We start from the raw sequence: 16,789 nt of genomic DNA on the forward strand, positions 1-16,789 counted from the left end.
TCATCCCTGACACATCCAGCATCAGCACTTCTATCAGACCTTAGTGCCAATGATGTCCGATTATTACTGTGGTACACCAGCAAAGACCGGGGGATTTGGATCAGTCATCCCTGGTTAAGTATAGTAGGTTCAAAGATGAGCATAAAGGTATGAATTGGCCAAAAGTGAGAAGACTTACTTCAAGGATTTAAGGAGGTTTACAAGCATAAATACACAGATATGGAAGCCAAGAGTTTGAATCAGTGCTGTGTGTGTGTGTGTTTGTGTGTGTGTGTGTTTGTGTGTGTGTGTGTGTGTGTGTGTGTGTGTGTGTGTGTGTGTGTGTGTGTGTGTGTGTGTGTGTGTGTGTGTGTGTGTGTGTGTGTGTGTGTGTGTGTGTGTGTGTGTGTGTGTGTGTGTGTGTTTGTGTGTGTATGTGTGAGGTAGACTCACATTAGTATGCCCTGAGCTCTCTCCAGCAGTTTGCTGCTGGTTGAATGGATGAAGATACCCTCTTCTTCTAGGGCGGGGCTCCCTGACGAGGACATACGACCAGCCCTGCGACCGTTACATCCCACACCAAAGCCATCCCTACAGAGGCAGGAGGGAAAGAAGGGAAGAGAGGTGAGGGGGTTTCATCAAGTTCAGGAGTGTTGGATCAAATCCTGGTGACTTTTTCAAAGACACGTGTATTGTGTCGTACTCACCAGCTGGCCTTTTCATTCAGGGCGTTGGTGCCTTGAAGATCTGACAGAGGAGTGCGAGGATTCTTACGAGTGATACCTGGAAGGCAGGAGGAGAGGGGGGGAGAGGAGATGGCAAGAGAAAGAGATAGGTAGAGAGAAAAGAAAAGGAAAGAAAAGGGAAGGAAAGGAGATGGGAGGAAGAAAAGAAGGGATACATTAGATTCAGAACTTGCTGGGTATTTTAAATCTGTGTCTAAGTCACATCACATCTATGACCTGCAGCATGAAGGGTAACAACATCCTGAACTTCACCTTTTACAACACCACTTCCACCTTTAACACACTTTGTAAATATGTTTTAACACATACAGGGCCGTAAGACTCTTAAGACAAGTTCTTGCTTGCCTGTAGATCGGATTATCTATAATCATCAGACTTTATTATTGTTAGACCAGACATAGAGTGTGTAAAAACTGTGGGTGGTTCTGCCACTGCAGTGCCGCCCCCCATGTGGGGTTTCTGGGGCAGCTTAGGGCTGTGCCTGACACAGACAGAGCAATCTGAGCCTAAATCCAGAGGAGGATGTTCTGAGGTGGATAGTTTAACAGAATCCATTTCCATTAAAATTAGACCAGCAGGTGAATCTGTGTCAGTCGGGAAGGTGTGACTCTGTAGTCTCAGACCTTAGAGCACGATAACAGTTGCAAACATGCAGGTACATTATTCATTATTAACCACCAAATTTTAGGATATTCAAATATTTTCTCATAATTTGATTTCCATTTTTTACCTAATGTCTTTCTTTCTTGATTTTATATTTTAATAGATTTAATGTTAGAGTTCTTATGTATGCTTAATGTCATATTACTATCAATGCTGTTAATGTAATTGCTTCTATCTCTGTAAAGCACTTTGAATTTCTCTCTGTATGAATAGTGCTTCATAAACTTGTCATGCCTCACAGTATTTGACAAGCATATCCCAAAAATATTCCTCAGTAAACGGGTGTTGTTTTTCACAGTCAGCTCCAAATGTTTGATGTAATGATGTGTGTGTGTAGATGAGTGTGTGTGTGTATTAGTGGTTTTGGCAGTGGAACATATGGAGACATTCTATATGAAAACAAGCAGCTAATGAGCTCAGTGTGTCCACTTTATGTTTGTGGTTTTTCTCTTGTAAATGTTTAAACTCCTTGCCTTTACTATGGCATGACTTATTTCCCAGCATTGGTATATATAAGGAGCAAGGAGTTAGCCAGCAGCTAGTTAGCTTAGCTAGAAACACAGGGAACAGTTAGCCTCGCTCTCACAAAGAGAAATGATGCTGAGCAAAGCCTGTAAGGAGCACTCATGTACTTGTTATAAACATGGTTCAAATTCACCTTGTTTGAAGTATACAAAGTTAGACAATTCTGCACATGGTTGTATGAATCACTTTACAAACTGTGATTCTATTTTTTCAATCCAACCATATGTTTTAGTTTAACTGTGACGCTGCTGGTTGCATGTGTTGCTACTAAATGTTGTGGTCTGTAAGAAGAATTATCTTTCTATTTCCATAATTTTGGGGATCAACAAGAGTTATAAACATGGTTCAAATTCAACTTTTAAGTCTTTTCTATGGGTCAAGCACCCTATCCTCGGTTTTCCATAATACAACACTATAGCCTATTTATAACAGAAGCGAAGTGGTAAATTCCCACATATTTTAAACCTCACACCATCCGTTTGTAACAAAGGCTTGTGTCTTATGCTTTCGAACATAAGCAGATATATGATTGACTGAGACTCTAAGCTGACATTGTTGTGTAAAATCAGAGGAGTTTCCCTTTAACGGAGGAAACTCTTTGGGGAATTCACTTGGAAATTTTCTTCGAAATCAATTTCAATGCTGGCAGCTGTTAAATCCCTCTGGGTTATATTACGCTTGAAAGCGAAGTGCTGCTTTAACGCAGGGCGACACGTGACGTGCATACACACACTCTGTTTCAGGGCACATGAAGCATCATTCTGACACACATGTGCAAATATATCAGAGGATTGATGTATTTAAAAGAACGAGCAGAGACTCACTGGGCGTCATTAGAGCCTGCTGGTCCACATGGGACTGATTCACTTGCGCGATCACTGGTGCGTGTGAACGTGAGGCTATGAGCTCTGCTGCTGGGACTCTATCTGACCCGAGCTCACAATGAGCCTCATATCTGATCTCCATGTCTTATTAACAGCTGTGATAAAAGCAGCTCACTGAGGCTGAAAATCAAACCTGATCCATTATTCTCAACCTGACCACCGAGCACTTTTCAGTACAGCCTGGGATTGATTTTTTTGATTGGGTCGAGAGCAGTAAAAGGCTTTAAAAATGGGAAATGAAGGCTTTTCTCGCTTCAGCTCACTTCAACTCAGAAGACTTTTATCGACAGATTCCATGCCTTCATACAAATCCCATTGACAGGAAGCAGATTTCACATACTGCAGGGATGAGGGTCGAGTTTCACTAGAAATATAATAAACCTACTAAAAATAAATTAGTTAAAAAAGAAGACATGGCAACTGTAAAAAATAGAAACTGATGTGTACGAATTTAACCAAACAGAGTGTATTTTCATGAATGAATATTGTTTAAGTCCTTCAAAAATGTGTTACTACCATCATTACTATTCTTTGGTGGATATTCTACCTGTTCTCTGATGCTGGTTGTTATTGTGTAGGACGGTTAATTCACACAAAACCAACATGGTACTGGAAGACACTAACACACAGATGCACTTCTTCATTGATTGGATTCATTGATTTTAATAGATTTCATGGACTTTTATATACTTATCATTTATACTATTTTGATTTTATCATATTTTTAAAGAGGTGGTATGAAGCTTGTTTCATATGCTAAGACAAATATTAGGTGAAATGTTGGATGTCAATACTAAATGTGGGCAAACATGGAGGGACACGTGTTGGAGTAATCCCCAGGTGAGGCTGCAGGCTGCTCTGAACGGCTTGTTCTAACAGTCACACGAGAGTTCAGTGAGATCAACACGGGATTTGCTCAAATCGTGACATCATGAGTTGATGAGTTTCCTTAAAAGGGCATATATGTAACTTAAAAAAGAGAAACACAACTTTGTAGCACGGCAGCAGTGAAAAAGGATTTTAGAATGCTGGGTTCTGGAACGCAAGGGGTGGGGCCTTAAAGAGACAGTAGCTGAAATTAGGGGTTTTCAAAGACAGAAAAAATAAGGCCATATATCATTTGTAACAGATTTCACCTTCATCCCTTTGATGACTGTTGTGTGCACATGTGGCCCTTTTCTGATCCATTTTGATAGACCCCCTTTTAAAAACAAGTGAAAAAATATCTGACATAAGTGATGGTAAAAGTCCTGTGGGATTCTGGGAACTTACTGTATTTCTCATCTTTGCATCTTTGCAGGATCTCGAGGCTCCTCTGGTGAACCGGGTGATGGAGGAAACTGAAGCTGTCGACAGTTTTGACAACGGAACAGGGGACAGCTGCATCGTTTCCTAAAATTCAGAGAGAGGGGGCAAAGAATGAGAAAACAGACACAACAGAAGACAGACTCCTCTGAGACAAGTCAGAAGTGATATTTTACATATTTTCCACATTGTATGTCAGTTTGAAAGTGGATTTAGACTCACAAATAATTATAAGGAAGGTTAGTTTAGAATTAAGTGACTGGAAAACTGTTAGTTTTGAGCTAATCTTGGTCTTTGTATAAGTGTAGTTTTAGAAGGACTCAGAAGAACTGTGGGTGTGGTTTGATATGATTGTCTGTAACCAACCAACCCATCAACAAACATCCGTTAGAATTCTAATCTTGCTGGATTCTGGTTGGTGCAGAAAGGCGTATGACATCAGCATTTTCTAACGGAGCCCCGCCCACTTTAACCCGGTAAGAAATGCACAGACAAATGGATAAAATGATGAAAACTACTGTAACTTCAGCAGATAACACTGTGCTCATTCAGGATCCTGTTACTCTCATTAACAAACAGAGTAAGAATATTACTTTCAAGGAACCTTTAAGCCGCTGCCTCTTCTTCATCACCGCACTGCATTGTACTTTTCCTCACCTGTTTTTTTGTGGGTGTGTCTGCGGCCGGCCTCCCTGAAAGCCACCAGGGCTCTGAAGTAAGCTCGCAGCACGGCCCAGCGGAAAGTGGCCACGGGGCAGATTCCCATCAAGTTGCAGATGAAGGCGCTCTTGCTGCTCTTGAGCAAGGCCACGATGTCAGGACGCATGTGGTCAGTGTTCTTCTCCCTGAAGTCCTGCATGAAGGAAAGAAAAAACACAAGCATCAAACTGAGTGTTACTCCTCAGGACTGAGGTTTTAGGACAGTCTGTTGTTGATACTTTTGACGTTAACAGAGCAAATTCTTTTTGACGAAGTAGGGAAATGTGTTACTCCACAGGTAAAGATTAAATTCAGACATGGAAATCCTCACCACTGTCACATTTGTCAACATCCAGTTAGCATGGCTGGGCATTAAGACTGGAAACAGAGGCAACAGCTAGCTTGGCTCTATCTACACAAAGCAGCAGCACTTGTCACCTCTTCTTAGGCTCACTTATTAACATTTCATATGTTGTTTGATTCAAATTCCTAGAAAAAGCTAATCATAAAACTTTTTCTTGGTAGTTATGACAAATCCAGTGTTGATTTGTGAACTTTAGCAGTGCTCATGGGCTTGCCTTTTTCCCTTCTTTCCAGGATTTGTGCTAAACTGAGCTAAAACTTTGAACTACTTCTACAATTTAAAGCTTTAAAGCAGGTAACAGATGAAAGTATCTGTTTTTAGAATCTCAAGCAGACTAGAAATACATAGTCTCATTTGCTTTCACATTAGTCTCTTTAACGTTCAAAATGAGGATCAGAAACAGCTGCTAATGCACAAAGTTAACCTCAATCTCCTCCTCTGTTTCATCAGTCTGTATGTAATTAAATATTGTGACTGAGGCTTTGCTAAGATAACAGAGCCATGAACTATAAACCCTTCAACATATTTTTTCCCTCTGTATGATTCGAGTCAGCTGTGTGTTCTCTGCTGAGTCGACGTCACACACATTTCACGGCTGTGGCTCTCTCTGCACATTTCACACCAAACAGCTCTCTGGCTCTCAGCAGATAATGGGATAGTTTTCCACATCCAGAATAACCAACTGTTATAGATTTATATTATACAGTCAAACAACAATATGCTTGTCCCAGTGCAGAACATGTGCTTCTTATCAAAGCTCAGCTGGGAGGCCAGCATAGAATTTGATTTAGCAGAAAAAAAATAGGCCGACAGAGAACAACAAGTAGGTCTGCTGCAGACCTGCAGAGCTTCATGATGGTTTAAGAGAAGTGAGGATGCTTCTTTTATCAGGCGACCCCGGTAAGAGGAAAGGAAAAGTATCGGAACAGGCTAAAAAATAGAGTGTTACTGCCTCTTTTTATTTCTACATTTAAAAGCATGAGGGACTGAAAGCTGAAACACATCAACATGTATCTCCACAAATCCAAATATCCCTGAAAATAGCCCATTTATTCAAAAACCTGCTCAGATTCCCACCATATTGTTCTCTAACTTTGGATGCAATCATTTGGTTATTTATATTAAATTGCAGATACTGAATATAAATAGTCAGCTATCTATGGATGAGACTAATGGAGTGAAAACCTGCCTGGTGATGACAGGCTAACAGAGAACATGTGAATCTGTGAACCAGCTCCAAGGCTGTTTTTTCTGGTTCTTAATAACTTTTAAAAAAATGCGTAATATTGTATGTTACAATCAAACTGGCTACATTATAGCCTTGTGGTCTGTTATCTCACCTTGACTCCGTACTTGACTTTCCCAGCGTAGTGTCTGATGATGAATGCGGGCTCCATGACAGCGGGGAACTCGATGTAGCTGTTTCCTTCATGCTGACGCTTGAACTTGTCCAGCAAGGTCTGATTTGTCGCCTGAGGGAAACTGAAAGCAACAGCAGGGAAAGGTGCAAAACAGAAAATACAATGAGACTTACAGATAAGATTTAAGACTCTGGGATAAATAAATCTCAGATTCTACACTTGATGTATAACGTTACAACTGAACATGAAGGTTTTCTAAAAATGAATGCTAAATACACTAACTATTCCAGCTGTTAGCTTGCTTCTATTTCCATTTACACCAATGCAGTGCCACTGTTGCAGCCAATGTTTGTGCTCCCAAAACCTAAAGAAAACACACGGTGTCTTAACTTCCTTCCCTCCTCAACCCTCAGGGAATTTAAAATCTGTCAAAAACTTAATGTCACGGCTTCAATTTTCCGAGCTCACAGCAGCTCTTCTTGCACGTTCCTCCCTGTTGTTTTCACCTTTGCCTTGTGGATATTTTCCCCCTCATTCAGATCTATCCTCAGGTGGCTGGATCAACATCCCCGTAGGGTTGTTTCACATCATCTCAACCTCTCCTGCGTAAACTTGTGACACACACACACTCCTGGCTGAAGACTATCCGCAGGGGTCTTAAAGCTTGATGCTGTTACTGTAGAAATGAACCCCCACACTCGCCCCCGACTCTGCCGTAACCTAATCCACTTCTCCAGAGGCCCTGCAGCCCCGCCAGCTCTCTGCTAACTGTGAATGATGGGATCTCTGAGCGTCTTTCTTCCACTCTGTGTAATCATTTAGCATGAAGCTGCTTCCCGTGGCAGCAGAAAACCCCCAGGAGAGAACCTGTTCCCCTTCGTTTTTTCTTTAGAGATCCCCCTTTGACCCTAATTCTCCCAAAGTGGACCCCCTTCTGCACAAACACATAATACACACACACACATATATATACAAATATATACACTCAACGTGTTATTAGATCCAGATGAAGCAGCTACACTAAGTGGCAGGTAAGATGGCAGCTAACACTGATAAATATGACCGTGTGTGTACCGCCTGATGTGTTTTTATGCAAGGGGGGTGGGACGGAGCTGGATTTGATTTATGGAGGAGTGAGGTGCAGAGGCAGAGCACTGACCTGCAGGAAGAGTGGGTTTCACGACAAGACGGCAGAGAGAAATTCGAATGGGATCCAGATCTCTTCAGTTCCCTCAAAGACATTAAGATTAAACCTTCTCAAACTCTATCACTCTTCAACAGGAGCGCAAGTTTATATAGAAGCACAGGTCAGGTTTCACAAAGGGTTCTTTCAATCCAGGCCACCTACTCAGAGGACTATAGTCTATAGCCATCATTTTTGATTTTGAGAATTACAGTATTTTGCTTTTGAGGTTTCAGGTCGTTTTAAATCAATACAGTGGTGCTTAATCACAAGGTCATTTCTGAGAGAGAGAGAGAGAGAGAGAGAGAGAGAGATAACTGAAGCAGATTGACCTCAATGGTAAATGGTAAATGGACTTGTACACTTTTCTAGTCTTTCTGACCACTCAAAGCGCTTTTAAACTACTTGTCACATTCACCCATTCATACCCATCCACTCACTGATGGTAGAGGCTGCTATGTAGTGAGGGACCATCAGTGTTAACTAATCTCATTCGTTCACATTCACACACCTCTGAACAACAGAGGGAGCAATTCGGGGTTCAGTGTCTTGCTCAAGGACTTCAACATGTTACTGCCGGAGCTGGGATTGAACCGCCAACCTTCCGATTGATAGATGACCGACTCTACCCACTGAGCCACAGCTGCCCCAATCATCTGGCTCATAACGGTCCCATCAGGAATTTTCAAAAGTGAAACCTGATGGTCGCTCATTCTCAAAGAACAAACAGTGCAAGAATTATTCTCTCAGTTCAGGAAAGACACCAGGCTGTTGTTAGTTAAATAAATATGAGTTAGTCACTCATTGTAACTACCAAAGTTGGCATCAAGTGGGATAATAAACTCATTCCCACAGCAAATATAGAACATTTCCCAAGAAATATGACTCCACTTGATCTTTGAATCAATACATTTTACAGTACAACTCAGTCTCAAGTTGTAATCCATGCTAGAGTTCTGCAGTTCACTGCTGGAACACACTAAAACCCGGACCTTAATTTCAGAGGACACTTAAGAACAACTGATGCTTGTTACAGCTTAGACTTCAGCAGGTGACGTACTTGCACTCCTCGTCCAGCAGGTGGAACAGCGCGGTGGGTTTCTTGCTGATGAGGTTGATGCAGCCGCTGTTGTCGATGTATTCAATGTTGTGCCAGGTGATGCCCTCCGCCCTGTACTCCTCCTGCAGGGAAAACATAGACTCCAGGTCAATAAAGACTTGGACAATAAATGATCTTCTGTCAAAGCTGTTACAGAAAAAAAGGAACGTTTGTTGATATCATCGACTGTTTTTCACCTCTACCCGAAAACAACTGACTCCACACTTTGTGGGATATCTTTTGTTTGCTGCTTACTGGGATCAATATGGGTCTTTACTGGTGGAATCTTTTATGATATCTTTAAAGGAAAGAGCTGCCTACTCCTCTTTTTTTCAGCAGATTCAAGGTGAAAAGCAACTGTTCTCAATTTAACCAAGCATCACCCTGGGTGTTATAAAAGCAGTCTCTGCAGTGTAAAACCAAAAAGACCAAAGCAAAAGGAAAAACCTGAATCCTCACGACTTCCAGCAGCTTGTTGGTTGTCAGTAAAATCACATTCAACATGTATGTGCCCCCAGGGGCTGATGAGGACTAAGGTATATGACCCTTGTCCCCTGAATACCCCTGAGGGAGAAAGCGTAGCATCGTAAACAGTAGCTTTTTGGGTCTCAGTTTGTCTTGCTTTTGGACTGTTACAAAGGAGCATGCACATTCAGAAAGACTTTCCTGAACAAGTTCAACATTAAAACTACAGGGTCAGCAGCAGCAGCAGCAGCAGCAGCACAGCAAGGACCAGCTGTAGGAGGAACAGGAGGGAGTTTGCATTAGAAACAATCATTGTGAAAGCATTTATGGCTGCTCTCAGATGATGCATGTTCCCTATACTATGACTGAAAGAACAACAGCGTTTTTTATTGTTCTGTTCCAACATTTAAAAAAAAAGAGCAGCGAGGTCCTTGAAGCGATTTCCTCTTCAAAGGGAGGGTGCTTTAAGAATTTTATGGCAAAGAGCCTATTAGATTGTGTCACATCATTGTGTGTAATGTTGACAAAGTGCTCCACAGAGGAACATAAATGTGCTTCGTACATTTCCCCGGCTTATACTCTGATTCTTTAGTGTGAACAGGAATTCTGAAGTGGCGTTGGGATTATATATATTATATTATATGATATATGTACTACAGCAGAGGAAAAAAAGAACCATGAGTTTCAGCCATGACTATGATCACCATTGTCATGAAAACCCACCCAGAGATTCAAATTTAAAATTTTCAAATGTTATGATGGACTGTGCCGTATTACAGGGTAATTCAATTATCTGCTGTTTAAAACATAAGTTACAAAAAGGCAAAGGAGAAACAGAAGATGGAATAAAAGAGACAGGATGCAATTTCCTATAACTTCCTTAAACTCAAGAAAAACTACATGAAGAATGGATGTGTCGAATTATTTGCTTTGTGTTGACGTCCTGCTCACCCTGTCAGGAGTACAATCAGTATAACTGCTCACCATACTTTAACCCTTACTAAAGGCTGACCATTTTAATGATTTATTCAGTTCATTTATAAAAAAGATAATATAAAATGATTGGTAGTGATAGAAAGGTGATTAAATGCTGTTCATTTGTGTTTGCACACATACTTCATGCAACTGCTGCAGTATTCAGAGCCCCAGTTTGGCCACACCAGTAAAAAACACGGCATGTAAAATGAATGGGCTGATATTTTCTAATCAATGGAGCTTCCCATTTTACGATTACATTGTTTTTATTTTGTTGATATTTATTTGAACTATGAGAGTCTTGACTGGGACTTCCTGTTGCCCTCAAAGACTTGTGGCTTGACTTAAACATGCAAAAAGGGACTTGTGCCCGTCTCTGAATGTACACCCACCTCATCATGCAACTGGACATGCAAGAAAGGTTGAGAAAGAAAGTGAAACTATTCCACTTTTAACAACCAGGCCTTCAAACAACCTACATGTCAGGTGAGTAAATGTGAATACTTAAACATGCATTATGTCTTCACATTTGCACTCTGGTCCTGTATCTTTAGTAAGAGAGAGACTTTCTGAACTATCATTATTGCAAAAAAGAAAAATGTAAAATATTTTGACAACCAGTCAGAGCCCACGTCCTCCAATTAGTATAATGAGACAGCAGACGAGCATTCAAAGCAGCGCTGGTAGATATTTTTACATATGTGGCATGTCTGTCCTGTCTTCTGTTTTCAGTCTGCTGAATCACTGACGAGGCATTCACAACATGTGGCGTGTTTGGCTTTGTTCAGAGCTCGCACCAGATCCAGCTCAATGAAAATTTGGACGTGAGAAGTAAAAAAAAAAAGCTGCATGCGTGTGGTTTTGTTTAAATCTCATCAAGCTGAGCACTGCATGATGACTGACTCCGGTCATCAAGTGAACTTTGTTGTGTCTGTGAGCGGGTTCGTGAACACGTGTGTTGACTCAGAGAGGCAGAGAGACGATTAGATGCAGACACACAGATAAGGAGATAAACTCAAACATAAACACTCATCAGTCGTTTTATTACATACACACACATTCGCACATGAGGTACACAGCTCGGCCCTGCAGACACAGAACAACAAAGCTGTGACTCAGTGTGTGAAGCACGCACAGAAAATGCTTCAGTTACGGTTCGAGGAAACGCCAGAACGGACAAGTGGCTCTGAGCAGTGTCATCACTGAGTGTTGGATACGCCAGACATAAGGAACAGCTGTTTTTCAGAGCAAGCACTGTGCAACCAAGTCCTCATATTGAAGTCAATCCACAAAAAAGGGGATAAAAAGGGAACCATCACTCATGAGTTAGTCATGTATGCTGCGTTCAGCTTCTAAAATGCGAAGATTTGAAGCTTCCTTCATCCTCATGAAAGTAAACTTGATGCTTCGGAATTTTCAGATAATGATAATTGACATTTTCACTATATTCCTCATAATTAGGACTTTATTATGGTAAAAAGAGTCTGATGTGTAAATATATCCCTGATCAAGCACTAACACTACCACTCAAACTCTTCGTGTCATTCTGCAGAAACAATGCTACAGAGATCAACGCATCAATAAGAGGTCACAAGGTGCAGTGTGCAGGAATAAAGTAAATTGTTTCACTGCTTGCTAATATTGATTTTGTTTATTTTGTGTAACTGTTTCTTTTTTTTTCTTGTATGCTTGTATAACTCTTTTTTCTTTTCTACTTATATGCTTTTTTTGTATTTTTACTTTTACATGTTCGAAATAAAGTCATCAAATCAAATCAAATCAAATCAAATCAATAAGCAACATTTAAGAGAACAGACGTGGCAGAAATGGAGCATAATACTCATAAGTTGTTTTCAAGGTAACCATAATGAGGCCCTGATTGATTGGCTGCTGACTGCCTCTTCAAACCTGGAGAAACAGAAAACGCAGCAGTAATCTGGACCCTGAGGGATGACAGATACAAATTTATACAGCAGAGGATAAATGATGAGTTAAACGTGAAAGCTAGCGTTAACCTATTGACTGGAAAGTACAACCCAAGTTGGGACACTGTGTAAAATGTCACTAAAAACAGAATTTGATGCTTTGAAAATAATCCAGAGCTCATACTGAATTGCAAATAGTGCAAAGACAATAGTATACAATGAAGAAACTTATGGGAGGAAAAATATTTGCTCAATTTAAATTCATTTTTTCAATAATTCACAAAACTGCCTGAAATAAGTAAGGTAAAGGGCTTCTTTCTGCATCCTCTGACCATTATAAAGAAAGAAACAGGACAGAAACTAGGTCATACAATAGATCCAGATAAAAAAAAGCTCAGACCAAAAACAATCTGCGAGCAATAAAAGCCTTAAACACCCCCCCTGCTGTGCTGCAGAAAGCACGCAGTTCAGTTGTGGTCAATAAATTCACTCAGGACTTGTAGCTTTCCCAGCACCTATTAGCCCTTGCTGTGTCTGCTCTCTGCTGGATAACACAGTTTTCAACCAGCCTTGAAAAACTGTGTCAGGAGCAGTGTTTGGATGTAAGGGGTGAGGGAGGCTCTGAACGTCTCCTGTATCTCTCTATTTCTTCTTCTCTGTCCCTCTGCGCTCATCTCTCCTGTTATGGCAGCAGCGTGTTTTCACAGAGCAGACAGGAGGAGCAGCGGTGCAATCATGGGAGCTGGAGAAAGTTCTGGTGGTTTCATAAGCACAGAGATAGAACTGACAGAGAAATAAAGAAGACATGCTCGCTGTGCCGCCATCAAACACACTCTGGAAGGTTTTTTTTTAGTGGTCCAGAAGGAAGGCAGCTGTGGACCAGTATGACTCACAGAGAAGTGATGTCAAGGAACAAACTGGACTCTGCTAATTGGAATAAGGGTAGAGAGTGAAAGTTAGATCAGTGTGATCACTTGAAAAAAGAGAGGTGGGGGAACATCTTTTCAAAATCCTGACCAGGGTTCCCTTAAGAATGAGACCTCAGCTGTAACCAAAAACACTCACCGCTCAAAATCAACAGTAGTCTATTATAAAGTGGGTTCAACATATTCCTTATAGACTGGACTCACAGTATCCCACAATGCACCCGGGAAAGTGATGTGCAGCAACCTAGATCTACAATTACATGCATCACACTAACAATAACAGTGCAGAGAAAAGAGGCTGAGCAGAAACCTATATGTTTTAGTCTTTATCTTTAACAACTAGCTCACTGTGTAGCAGGAAGTAGTGAGTACAATATTTCAGATGCAACCCAAATGTGACTACAAGTTGAAATAAAAGAACAAGGACGAGACAAAGTCCCAGGCACTTCTGCATTTCATGTTGTTTCATACAACAGTCACCAGCAGGAGTTTTCAGCCAGAGCTGAACCTGATCTTTTATTTCTTTGCTGACTCAGCATATTTCACAAGTTCAGCACAACCATTTGTTTGCATAAGGTGGAGGCTGTCAGGTATTTTATTACTTTGATACACACTCAGATAACAGAAAAAAACCCACAACCTGACAGTAACACACATAGATACACACAAACACACCCTCCTGCATCTCACTGAGGGTTGGAGTTGTTGGATTGGTGTGGTCCTGTTAGCTTTGGCTGCTGTATTTTGAAGGTAAACACACACTGCTGATAAAAGCAACTGATTGGTTGAAGGGGAGTGAAGGCGAAGGGAGAGTAAGGAGAAAAATCCCCCATGACGGAGAGTCAGATGTGTTTCAAAGTCAGTATAGACAAAAGGAAAGAAGTGGTACAATGTCTTAAGACAGATGGAGTCCTAGTTATGATGTAAAAGACAGATAAGTAGCATGAAAAAAATAAATAGTAATCACGAGGGATACTGCAATGTCTGAAATCCAGTGTGGGGCCAAAAGAGCTGTGATTATTTGACTGGAGCTGCTTTTTCGCTCTCCAATAAATGTCTGATAGACGGTAGTTAAAAGTGTGCAAAAGTTTAATAAAGGCTCAGTGTTCCTCTCGTTCAGCTTTTTAAATATTTCAGTTAAACTTTCCAACCACATATTGCTATTTTCTCCCACTGCAGGAAATAAAGTTAAGTGTAAAATAACAAAATGTTAGAAAGGTTGATGTTAGCAATGCAAATTTTGTATTATGCTGCTATTTTAACTTGAACTGCTAGCACAATAAAAGGTTACATATTATAGTAGCTGCAAAAAATATCACAAATTCAACCTCTATGGAGGAACTACAGCCTCTCATCATCCATGATCAGGATGATATGATAATGCAATGCTGCACTGATTGGCTGCCTGATTGTTGTCTGAGTGGGAGGGTGCATACGAATACAGATGGATGCAGAGGCGGAAAAACACCAAAACAACAAACCAAAAGCGCTCTAGAAGAACCTGCTGCAACACAAATTTGACCCATATGTGTAACTTTATGTGGTCAGCCCTCACTGAAAGCAGTCCAAAGTTAGTTGTTAGTACAAATAAATTAAAAAATATATATAAAGTAACCTATTTGGGGGGGGGGGGGGGGGGGGGGGGGTACTGTGCTGGGACAGAATATAGATGATAGGATTATTAAGATTGTAGGTTTTTGAAACTAATAACAGAGTAGTTCACCTCATAGAAGCTATGCTTTTCCAGAAGTTGAGCTGCAGAAACAATGCAAGGGCTTTATTACTTCCACATTCTCAGGGTTGCTAGGCTGGAGTTTGCCTTATGTTTATGTCTATAGGTAGGGAAAATGTGTTTTTCATTAATGTCCCCCATCAAACAGACTTTTAAGCAAACAGAAAGTTCTTATTTGTTTTTTAAGATAAAAAGCCATTGAAATATTCATCCAATAAGTTACATTTTCTGATAAATTAGCTCATAACTCACAGCAAATACAGAAAACTTCAGGATCAGGGTAAGGGTTCAGTGTGTGAGGTTATGTAAGCCAGCAGAGTGTCTGTATCTTCTAAAAAAACATGAGTGGCAGCAGTTTAAGGCTAAACATCATAACAAACGAGGTGAGGAGACGTTTTGTGACGTCAAACTGCGGGTAAAGAGACCTGTGGCGTGAACTTCCCAACTTTATCCAAACAAACACAAATCAGAGGAGATCACGTAGACCCTCGCTCAGGAAGCTTTACCAACCTGCCTGAGAGGGGCCTCAGAGCTCGGCACCTCCACCACTAACTGTTGTCCTGTCAAATAATCTGAGGTGAGGCACTGAGCCAAAGGTTCAGAGGACCCCAGTGATTAAAGGATAATAAACCTGAACTCTGCTGGAACAATATTAGGCAGCGTCCTGTGAGGGCGAGCATCTCAGCAGCACTTTGACACTTATTAGTCGAACAGAACACGTGAACAAAGCTTCAAGTGAGAGACTCAATCAAAACAGAGATAACCATCAAGGAGCACCTGCTGACTGAGAACCACCGACAGCACAAACATCATTACAGAAGTTATGGTACATTACAAAGTACAACATGCAGCTATTACTGACAGGAAAGACTATGATGCAGGGACTGGAAAGAACATGATGGAGCTTATGTTTTATTTCCCCCACAAAATAATATTAATTTGAGACTGAGGCCAAGTAAACACAGAAGTCAATAGATATAAAAAAATCCAGACAGATGTTTGTAGCTATGCTTGTAGTTACATAAATGGTAAATGGTAAATGGACTTGTACTTATATAGCAATTTTGTAGTCTGTCTGATTACTCAAAGCACTTTTACACACTACCTGTCTCATTCACCCATTCATACCCATTCACTCACTGATGGTAGAGGCTGCTGATGTAAGGATCCATCAGTGTTAGCTAATCTCATGCATACACATTCACACATTTTGGGTTCAGTGTCTTGCTCAAGGACACTTCGGAATGTGACTGCTGGAGGTGGGATCGAACCGCCAACCTTCCGATTGATAGACGACCGACTCTACCCACTGAGCCACAGCCGCCTAAGACCGCATTACTCTGAGTGTCCACTTAAGTTGCGCTCCAAAAACCAAAGCAAGCCCATTAAAGCCCATCTAAGATTATTATATTACAGCAAAAAGTTCTGCATAATTAGGGGTGTGGCTGTGTGAACTGATAGGTGGATGTGTAGCAGCTGTTTGCTTTAAACTAGGTTATGGCCTCATTTCCATTCCTTAACAAGTTTCTGGATTAGACTGATGTTAGTCTGAGTCAGCATTTCCAATATGGCAACCGCCATCTTTGAGCTTCATGCCTCTTCTACTTAAAACCAACATTTGAGGTCACTGAGTCCAAGTCTATTTTTAACCCTCCTGTTATGTTCATTTCTCTGGAACAGCAATAATGTTCCTGGGTCAATTTGACCTGGGGCATATTCAATTATCCAAAAGTGTCAGTACCCAAAAAATCCTAATACGCATTTTTTTTTATTTTTATGAAGTGATGTTGATAAATTAACATGACACCTCTTCTGTCACATGCTGCCCAGATTTTATGCTGTATTTAGCTGGGTTGAAAGGCATATATTACCTAAAATAGACTTCAATTTGACCAGCAACATAACAGGAGGGTTAAAGTTTATGGTAACAATGTACTGTACAGTTGAAAATTGTCATT

At 40.8% G+C, this 16,789-nt stretch overlaps 1 protein-coding gene across 1 annotated transcript in view; it reads right to left on the reverse strand.

The window, feature by feature from the left end:
* Positions 1–16,789, reverse strand: part of LOC117814569 (unconventional myosin-IXAa-like) — a 121,877-nt gene that overhangs the window by 23,905 nt on the left and 81,183 nt on the right. Inside the window, exons 11-16 of the mRNA XM_034685969.1 lie at positions 8,770–8,891; positions 6,506–6,647; positions 4,760–4,955; positions 4,070–4,189; positions 687–762; positions 433–570 (exon numbers count right to left, since the gene is read on the reverse strand). Coding sequence (XP_034541860.1) covers positions 433–570; positions 687–762; positions 4,070–4,189; positions 4,760–4,955; positions 6,506–6,647; positions 8,770–8,891 — 794 coding nt within the window. The remainder of the gene's footprint in view (positions 1–432; positions 571–686; positions 763–4,069; positions 4,190–4,759; positions 4,956–6,505; positions 6,648–8,769; positions 8,892–16,789) is intronic.

Source organism: Notolabrus celidotus, chromosome 6 (genome assembly GCF_009762535.1).
Source record: "Notolabrus celidotus isolate fNotCel1 chromosome 6, fNotCel1.pri, whole genome shotgun sequence".
In the NCBI taxonomy this organism is placed as follows: Eukaryota; Metazoa; Chordata; class Actinopteri; order Labriformes; family Labridae; genus Notolabrus; species Notolabrus celidotus.